Source organism: Montipora capricornis, chromosome 4, assembly GCF_036669925.1.
Source record: "Montipora capricornis isolate CH-2021 chromosome 4, ASM3666992v2, whole genome shotgun sequence".
Lineage (NCBI taxonomy): Eukaryota > Metazoa > Cnidaria > Anthozoa > Scleractinia > Acroporidae > Montipora > Montipora capricornis.
In genome coordinates this window covers 5,113,473-5,124,020 of record NC_090886.1, presented here as the reverse complement: position 1 = coordinate 5,124,020, position 10,548 = coordinate 5,113,473, and the positions used below count along the sequence as shown (strand labels likewise).

The window sequence follows — 10,548 nt, the reverse complement described above, 5'->3', positions numbered from 1 at the left end:
TCCATTTATTTCCCAACAGAATTATATCTCATGGCTTTATTTTGAAGCTCATTTTTTTCATTTAATGGGTATCGATAACTCTGCTGTGTTTTCTGCTTTCTACTGAATGGCAGGAAGGCATTGATAATATTTAAAACTTCCAAAACAATTGGCCACTTGGCAGAAAAGACCCTTCTTGCAGCCACACCCGTGATAGTGCTGAAAAGCAAAGAGAAAAACAAAGAAATTACAAATGATAATGTCACGGTCTCTTACAGACAACAAAAACATGCAGCTGGCTCCAACCTTGAAGCCAACTGAATTTTCCAGGTGTCTTTAAGAGACAATTGCTCAAGTGCGAATATCACTTCTACCTTTCATCCGTGATAACCCGTAAAGCCATTTGTGACCATTTGTACGTTCCATCTGAATATTCAGTCTATGGAGTAATTGGAGTAAGTTTGGCCTTTTCACCTAGTATGTCCTATTGTCTCTCTACCAGCCTTTTGGCAAATTTGTAAATAAATAGATAAATAAATGAATAACTAAATAAACATTTGTGTTGTAGTGAGACCCAGCACAACAAAAATCGTATTTCTTTCGAGGGCATTCACTCAGCTTTGCTCGTGCGCAAATTTATAGTGAAGGCTTGGCCCAGTCACCCAGAGTTTCGCAAATTTGTTTCTTGTCCTCGACATCCCTGACTCATTTTTAACCCCAAGCATTTCTGCTTTTTATTGGTTACATCGAAAATTCGAAAATATGTTATTTGCGTACCATAAAGTTACGAGACTGTTCCAGGCCCCTTTTAGGTGCGCATAGTCCAAGAACATTGATGCAGCAGCGATCCTGGCCACAATCTTCATCTGTGTCGCATATCTAAGATTTAAAAAGAAAAAAAGGAAGGTAAAGCTACATTAGATCAAAATGAATGAGTTCTTAAAGGTCGGGCTGGAATTTTTGACGCAAAGCTATGTTCGATTTAAGAAAAATGAATTCGAAGGTCATACTTAGAGTGTAGGTTGCACTGGACAGAGGGGCAGTCTTTCATGTGTTACTGCGTGAGTTCACCCTTCATACTGTTCAACGCGGTTAACAATAATGATGAGTATGATAAGGGGATGTTGATGACGGTGATGATGATCAATGATGATGATGGTGACGACAATGGTCTTGATGGTGGAAGTGACGGCAACCAGAACGTCACAAATTTGCATATTTAATCAGCAAAAACAATATCTTTGCACGCCCTGCACGTGCATTTTTCACTTTCCATTTCTTTGCCGTCGTCAGCAAAACAACAACGTGAAATAGCCAAATTTGAGGTTTTATCAAGGACGTCAGCACTTGAGGATGAATTTCATTTTCTCTCCCAAACTAGTGCCTTTCCCACGAGTGTCATTTTTGAGGAACTTACCACACCCTCGTCATATTAAAAAGGTGGAAATAGTCACGTAGCGATTAAAATTACGCGAATTGATATTTTGAGATGACGTTCTCGTTTCCGTCGCCGTTGTCGTTGCTTAAGCTCCCTAGTGGCAGCGTTTGAAGCCTTATCATAAATATTCATCGAGAACCATTTCTGAATACTATTATCAACGACTTCTGCTTGAATGTTAAAAGTATCCAAAGAAAAGGCCATGATACACTCAAATTTCGAGCTTAACTTTAGCTTTTACAAATTTAATTGTTCCCTAAAAAAGTCTCTCATGTCCTTGTGTTAACTATCTTATTCATATTTCCTCTTTGCTCCAGTCCATTTGAAATGACATAGTTTTTCACTTTTTTTCTTCTTGTTGTTTTCTTTGTGTATGTCTGTCTTTTATCATTGTATTTGTGCCTCCTTGAATTGACTTTTTTCCTTTAGACATAAAATTCTTGTTTTTGCTTCCTAGCTGGATTAGCTTATTAGTTATTTTCAAGAGGGCAATGTTCCTTTCGTAAATCTATCACTTAGTTTGTGTATCTCTATTTACGTGTGGTACAAATAAACTATTTTTGTTGTTGTTACACTTAGAAAATGCAACACAGCAGTGCAGTGGCCACTGAGCAGTGTTTTTCTTGTAGCCGTTCTGCTAAAGATATTTCTAGCGGTTGAACATAAGACTTGATTAAGGCCTAAGGACAAGAGTTTATACGATAACTCAAGACTTGAGTTTCTTACTGGTAGTTAGGCCGACAGTCGAAAAACAGTTATCATCATTCATTTCCAGGGGCTTGTCTCTTAAACGTCACGAAACCCTTTCGGTCCCGGAGAGCAATATGAAGTGGTCTTTTCAGAAACGTGTTGTCGAGACCAAAAAAGGCACAAAAGTATCACAGACTTTCAATCTTCGAAACATTTGGCCTTTGAAGATACAAGGGGATTTTTAAAAGTGCCCCGAAAGATGCTCGAAAGTTTGGGACTTTCGAGAACTAAATGTGAAAAAAATTAACCCGAAGGTGTAAACTTACATCAAGATCCGGAAGCTTGATATCTGTCAAATCCCACCGTTTCTCGAGGTTGTGTTCTGCATTGGGTTGAACATTTCCTGCGGTCGTTTCAAAGATTAAAAAGCACGCTAATACGACTACAACAGTCTTCATGATTCCTGTGTGATATCTTAAAAAAACCAGATGACTTAAGCTTTAGTTAAATAGCAAAGCTGTAGAAATAAGAGCGATCTTGAAGGCGTGGCCTTTTCTTTATCCAAAAGTAATTGTTGATTGATCGATCAATCCCATTACATGCATCTATTTGGTTTGTACAATAGTACAGTACTGCGGACCACCAGTAAAACTTTGACTAGCTTTGTATGCCTTGAATTACATCTCCTAGCAATTCATTCCTGTGCTATTTTATTTAAGAATTACAGTAAAACCCGGCATGTAAGAACCTTCCTTTTTAAAATTTAGCCTAGACAGCCTCTTACATACTGATGGTAATTAACAGAAATTTAGGCTATCTAGGTCCTTAAACAGGTTCTTATTTTCGAAAGAAAATAGCAAAATCTAGTGGTATTGGACCTTCGTCGCCAATCCCTTATAAATAATTTAAATAAAAGTAAGTAACTAAGTAAATAAAATCGAAAGATCATATGACATCATCAGGCCCAGGCTAAAGTAATGCTCATCTTACGAAGAGGGCGTTTGTAGACAACTCTAAATGTCAACTGGTCTTATTTACCAAAGTGTACGTTTTTTTTTTTGGACTTTAGAAAAATAAGAACCAGTGACAAATGTAAGGGTCCACAGATTCTTGTTTTGCGTGTGTCAGTAACTGACAGATTTTCGGCTAACAGGTTCTTAAAAATTTGCGGGGTTTTACTGTACTCTATGGGTACGCCTTGGATATGAGAAGGTACGCAGGCAACGAGGCGCGAATGTAATAATTGTTTCATGAATTTTTTTAGGGAATTCAAAACAAATGTTTCAACTTGGCATTCCTGTTCGCGATCCTATGGTATATAAGCTGAAAACTGAGACTTGCCCTCTCTTTAAGCCAAATGTATTATTTTTCTTCTTCCATCTATGATCTAGTGGGCCAAGTGGGCCAATCAGAACGCTATAAATGCAACATAATATGAAGAAGTTATTTATACATTGGGATTTGAATCATATCCGGGTAACATTTTTCTCTCTCTAATCTGAAATTTTGAAAGGAAATGGAGTTCAGGGGATCGAAGAAGGAAAAAGGTCTGAGAAAATGATGTACTAACAAATTCTCACTAACGACATTGAAAAAATGAATAACAATGAAAGAAAAAAAAGGGAAAACGTCGACGTTTTAGGGGATTGGTGAGTTCTTGAGACCAAGCCTTGCTGCCAAATGCCTTTAATTCAAAAGTAACTGTTTTCTTTTTCAGTGACAGGTATAGTATCGGATACAGAGTCAATCCCTTTTTTTGTGAGCACAATATTTTACAATGTAACTGTTACTTCAGCTGCTACTACTATGTACACAAACTTTCTTGTGTGCTCAAGATTGGTACAAATTTACGTAATGAAGGAAGGGGAAAGATCACTGAAAACCTATTTTTTTCTTATTGCTCTAATAATGACCGGCGAAATTGAGTAAAGCTCACTATCCAAGAAGATATAAGGTATCAATGATGGCTGCAGTTGCATATGTACATGTGAATCCCAAATGTTCTGATTCTCTGAGAATCATACTCCTGTGGCATTCTGTAGATCCCACATTTAAAAAAAAAGAAAAGAGAGAGGGAGAGAATTGTTCGTTGTTTTCCATTTCTAAGTTACGCGGGCCTAACCTCTGATCTTTTGACCTTGCCTTTTTAATTAGTACTGATCAGGATGATCAGTGGAAATTTGTTTATGAGATTTTCCCTCATGGGTTTCTCCCACAAATTCATCTGGATTAATATCTCTTGGGAGCGCGCTATTAAGGGAAGAAGAAATGTGGAGAAGAAATTGTTCTATGACAATAAGTTTTATCCTTGTCAGTTTTCATACAAGAGAATAGGCTAAGCTGCATTTCTTATAGGATGCAACTGAGCAACAAGAAAAGAAGATTTCCAGTAGGACTGATCAGGCAAAGAAAAACAAAAAGGTGAGTCTACTGCACGTCATTAATGTTACTTCCACATCCAGTAGTTTGAGATGTCCATTTGTATGTTTCAAGATCGGGGTAAAACAAAATAACTGGCAAATTTTACTCCTAGCTTACAGTTGGGTAGTAAATAAAGTCAGCTCACACATATACACGCAATGCGTACTCCATTCTGATGATAAACATTATTGCTATCTTAATGAGTAACTAAGGTTGTTTCATGGGTTGATTTGGCATAAATTGAATTTTATCAGTGTAACAGGCTTTGCCTGGATTAATGGCCATCTGTGTTTTGATGCAGAGAAGAAATAAGACTGCCTGCCTGATAACCCTCAGTTTTTGTGGTAGTGCACTTTATAAGTGTGCTACACACTATGTCACCGGGTTTGTAAGATTGATTGATTGAGTGAATGAGTGATTGTAAGACCGTGATGGCAAATAGGCCAGTAGCGCGTGCATAACTCAAACATAGAAAGGTCTGCTGGAAGCGAGCTGGAGTTTCAACAAAATGAGCTCCAAAATCGGCATTAATTTGTGACAGTACTGATGAATAATATATAGCAGCTGCTATTTCCAAAACGATCGAATTACCTGGTGATAAATAACCTCGTCTAGCAGAGTGAATTTTTGACTTTGCAGAAACAATTATATAGTCCACAACCTTAAGAGTTGGGCTATTGTGATCTTTGTGTTAAAGTCGCACATTTCTTGTCAATCTTAAAATCACTTGAAAGAAAAAAAAAACAAAGGAACAAAAACAAAAACCATCATTTTGACACAGATGCATCCTTTGTGTTGCGAGTAAACATGTGAGGTAACTAATTGATCTCGGCACCTGCTGAATTTGATGTCACTTTGGATTTTGCGATTTACTTGTGCAGGAAAAGTACAATTGAAAAATTGAACGTAGCAAACCTCCCCACAATTTTTTTTCGCGGATGGTAACTTTTTATATCCTCTATTCAAAATTTTGTTGCTGCATGGAAAAATATTTTATTCTTGATCGACACTTCCTGAAAACGTCTTCTCTTCCTAAACTGCATGGGTATCATGCTTAATATTTACTTTTCAATCAATATTTGTTTTGCATAAAGCAGGCTAACAAAATCTGTACCTTGCGTAGTTCACAATTTTTAGCGTTAAAAAAGAATTTTTGGTCCTACTGAGTGTATGTTTCCAACGGCAAGTCCTATATTTTGAGGTCACCCATGCAAATACTAACCCCACCCGACAGGGATTAACTTCAGTGAACTTTTGTCATACAAAGCTGTCAGAGGCTCAGAGTGCACGCGCAAACTTATGGTGAAAAAGAAATTATGAGGAACTTGAAAATGATCAACATGTCAGTCTCGAAGCCAATTTTTCTCGATTTTCTTTTATTTTCTTTAATCTTCTTGGGATTTAGTATTTTACTAGTAACCACATGTCTTCTCAGGGGGCTATCTAGCTAAGACATCCACCATGGCACTATAATGATATATGGTACCGAAACAATCATGCTATCCCGATATAATAACGCGTACTATTAGAGGTACATATTACACAAAGATAACTTGAATCTCCTGGAAGAACAAAACGCATCTCAGTTGACACAATACAGCGATGTGTCACTGCACTACCACACATACACATTGCATGCCTATTTTTTAGCAACTGCCTGCCAACCTTTTTACAGGCCAGGGTAAATTTGACACAATTTAACTGACAAAAGTGATCACATTCAAAACATTTCCTGACACAAACTACATGCCATACAGCATGTTTAAAACGTCGATAAAAAACAAATTGAGTTTCTGAAATGTCTGGGAACTCAAACAAGGAAATTTTGAGAAGACAACTGAAAATCTGTTAAGGCTGTCAGATTCCTTACAAAACATTGAAGCAGCTGAGAGCTGGTCAGAAATAAAATTCTTCATCATGAAGACATTTTTTACTTTAAATTAAGCAATTCTACATATTAGGCAAAGCCGTTCTCAACTTTTTTGTGAACCTAATGCACGCTCGGGGAAAAGTATACCTCAAACCTATAAGTATTTAATGTCACTTAGACAGCACAATATTAATTTCTGCATAATTGGTTCTGGAATATTAGGTCAGTGAAACAGTTTCACTGACTCACGTATTTCGTGAAAAACCTGAGCCCCTTGAAAGCGCACTCGCATTGAAAACTACTTCAAACCCTTACATGTATTTAGGCGCAGTAAATTTCTGCTTCATATTGATTGGTTCTGAAATTACCTACCAATGACATGACTGCTATGACTTCAGTTGGTTTATATTTATTTATATATTTATGTATTTAATATTTACAACCTTGTTCCCAGAGAACGCACGAGCTTTCGTCCTTATGTGGCTCTGTTCAAGTACCTACGTGAATACGTAGTAGCAAGTCAAGATACCCATTAAGCATTTAAATGTGTCTGTGTCTTATCGCCCTGAGTCTTGCATGATTTACGTACAGGTCCTAAAATACCGGTATCTCCTTTGTGATAAAAGGATCCTGTAAGATTTTCCACAAATAATTGCATCTGTGGAGACATTCGGAATGAAACAGGACTCCAATTTCATCAGTGGACAAATAAAGCCAGAGGGCAATCAGCAATTTCTGTTTTGGTGAAGACATTATAAGTCGAATTCTGCTGCAAGTTGATGATCTCTGCTACAGCAAATTTGTCATATGGACTTTAGTGATCTTAATAGTACGTACAGTCTGTGACATAATGTCTTGAAACTGTAAGTATATATATATATACAACTTTAGGAAGGAATCTTTATCTTCATTGCACACATTGATATTTCAACTATAATTATAGAGATTACACACTCAGGTATATACATGTGATACAAAATTAGGAAAACTCAAGATAAAAGTAGATTTCTCAGGGGTTGCACAGTTACAGCCAAAGGAGCTGATCGAGGCGCTAAATTTCCAGGCCACTGCGTATTGGAGATGATTACAATGTCTAAGTTTGGCATATTTTTTTCTTATTTTTTTCCTTCTAGGTTACAATTCCTAAATAAAAAAGCATAGGATACATGTAACTAATACACAAGTAATTAAAATTATAAAATAATATAAATTGTAAAGGACCTTATCCCTGAGTAGAGGGCAAGTGCTGGACAAAATTAATTGAGTTTTAGAAAGACATGAAGATGTTGTAGACTTTGTTGATGGGTATATTAATATTGTTTTCCATAACTGAGTTGAGATTGCCATAAATTTTGAGCTGAAGCATATTTACCTTGTAATATAATTACAAGGATGTCTCAATATCTGCAGCATACTTAATAAGGTTAGTGAAGGATTGTGGCAAATAACCTTAGGGGTATTAATTATAAAAGCAAGAATTGATAACTTTAATTTAATAAGACTCTCCAGTTTTAAAATTTGTAAGCTAGATTGAACTATGGGGTAGCAGAGTCATATCGACTGGCAAAAAAGACATGAGAATGCATTTATTTTGTTTATTTTTTTTGTCTATTCCCTTACAATGTTGTTTGCTCGCAAGTTTCTTAGCCCATTTGCCTGAAGGCAACATTGTGGGAGGGTCAAGGTATTGGAAAGTGTTTCAATAATCTTGTTCATTTGGCTGTTGGCCAGAGGGAGGTGGGGATTTTGTAAGGGGTTCGCTAGGTTGTTTTTATTGTTGATTATTCATTTCTGAATTCGACATTTTTGCTTCATATGACGTCACAAGCATCCATGCAGTAATATCGATGTGGGATATCCTTTGCCAGACATAACCAAGCAAATTTTGGAGAAGAAGGTTGTACGAGAATCTGATTGACACTTGTAAGGTGTTTTCCATTCGGCCACCAAAAAAAATAAATAACGGTTTGACACACAAGAGACAAGAATGTTTTGAATGGAACAGAAGAAACTTTTTTTTTGGGGGGGGGGGGGGGGGTGGGAACCCATCAGACGTCCAGGATGCAACTGAGCAAGCACACAAGAAGTATATTGGCAGCAGAACTGGGGCAAAGAAAAAAAGAAATTTAATGTCTGGTTTTAATTAATATTTTAATATTTTCGTAACTGGTACATTTTACTCATTACAATTCGGTGGTCAATGCGTTTAGAACCAAGACAAAATTATTTAAAATTATATTATTACAGTATGTAGACCTCCACTTTATGAAGGAGCAGGTTAAGATGGATATTACCATTACAGGGTGTATGCTTTCATTTTGAGAAAGGGCAGGAAGACATGGAGGAGGTTGCAAGCTTGTTCGAGTGCCTGCAAGACAAAGAGGATTGCGAAGAGAAAGAGGAGGAAATGGACACAAAGAGCGTCGATGAGAACATAGAAGACCTCTCGTCCAGTTTCTTCTTTGAAGTGTCAGAAAGGTCTCATGCAAACTTTTTGTATAAATCAAGAGTTAAATGGACTGTATGCAAAAAAAAAACCTGCAGAGTTATCATGAAGAATTTTTATAAGATATTATTTTAAAGAACATCCTGGATGTGCAGTCATGTGTTGTCAAAAGTCATACTCCATTCCCAACTCATTCATTACAGATGTATTTAGCCTACCATGATCTGACACATAACAGCGCTGTGTTACTGCACTTAACCACATGTACGCATTGCGTGCCTTTTTAGCAACTGCCTACCAACCTTCTCACAGGAGAGGATAATTTGACAGTTACTCAGAGTGCGACTTCCAAAACAAACATTTCCTGACACAAACTGCATGCAATAAAGCATGTTTAAAACCTTGATAAAAAACAAATTGTGTTTGTCAATGCCTGTGAACTCAAACAAGGAAATTTTGATTGCGAGCAGAACTCGTGCATACAAAAAGAAAAAGGTGAGTCCAATACACATCGTAAATGTTAAGTCATCTAATAGGTTGAGACATCCATGGGAAAGGCCAAGAAAGAGACGAAGCTCCTGTTTCCATAAATATTTCACACTGATCTTGCCATTTTCCATCGAAACTGTAAGGGTTACATTTGTGTTAATATTGGTTCATATTTGTTAAAGCCGCTTAGGACTTCGCCTGATCAATTAACCCTCACCCTTCCCGAAGTACAGGGCATTATCCCCTCAAGGCCCCCATTAATTAAATTTTGATTGCATTGAATTTTGTTTTCAAAACAAACTGATTCAATGCAATCAAAAATTTAATGTGACAAAGCTCTTGTTATAGGATCGGAGTAAGGAAGTAAACACTGGTACATTTTACTTATTACAATTCGGTGGTCAATGCGTTTAGAACCAATACAAATTTATTTAAAATTATATTATTACAGTATGTAGACCTCCACTTTTTGAAGGAGCATGTTAAGATGGACATTATTATTAGAGGGTGTATGCTTTCATTGTGAGAAAGGTCAGGAAGACACGGAGGTTGCGAGCTTGGAGGATTGCGAGGAGGATTGCGAAGAGAAAGAGGATTGCGAAGAGAACATAGAAGACCTCTCGTCCAGTTTCTTCTTTGAAGTGTCAGAAAGGTCTCATGCAAACTTTTCGTATAAATCAAGAGTTAATGGACTGTATGCAAGAAAAAACCTGCAGAGTTATCATGAAGAGTTTTTATAAGACATTATTTTAAAGAATATCCTGGATGTGCAGTCATGTGTTGTGAAAAGTCATACCTCATTCCCAACTCATTCATTACACATGTATTTAGGCTACCATGATCCGACACATAACAGCGCTGTGTTACTGCACTTAAACCACATGTACGCATTGCGTGCCTTTTTAGCAACTGCCTACCAACCTTCTCACAGGAGAGGATAATTTGACGCAGTTACTCAAAGTGCGACTCCCAAAACAAACATTTCCTGACACAAACTACCGTGACATGCAATAAAGCATGTTTAAAACCTTGATAAAAAACAAATTGTGTTTGTCAATGCCTGTGAACTCAAACAAGGAAATTTTGATATAGCTACAAGTATGTGTAGAATTCCTTCAAAATTTAATGTCTGTTTTTAATGTTTTATTATTACAGAGTGTAGATAAGCAGGCAGAGAAGGAGCCCATTGCGAGCAGAACTCGTGCATACAAAAAG

At 36.9% G+C, this 10,548-nt stretch overlaps 1 protein-coding gene across 1 annotated transcript; it reads right to left on the bottom strand.

Annotated features, from left to right (window-relative positions):
* LOC138045310 (uncharacterized) lies at positions 1-2,783 on the bottom strand. Its single transcript, XM_068891749.1, has 3 exons — positions 2,434-2,783; positions 757-858; positions 1-198 (listed from the first exon to the last, which is right to left on the bottom strand). The coding sequence occupies exons 1-3, from the start codon at positions 2,563-2,565 to the stop codon at positions 100-102; spliced, it is 333 nt and encodes a 110-aa protein (XP_068747850.1). The 5' UTR covers positions 2,566-2,783; the 3' UTR covers positions 1-99.
* Positions 2,784-10,548: the final 7,765 nt, after the last annotated feature.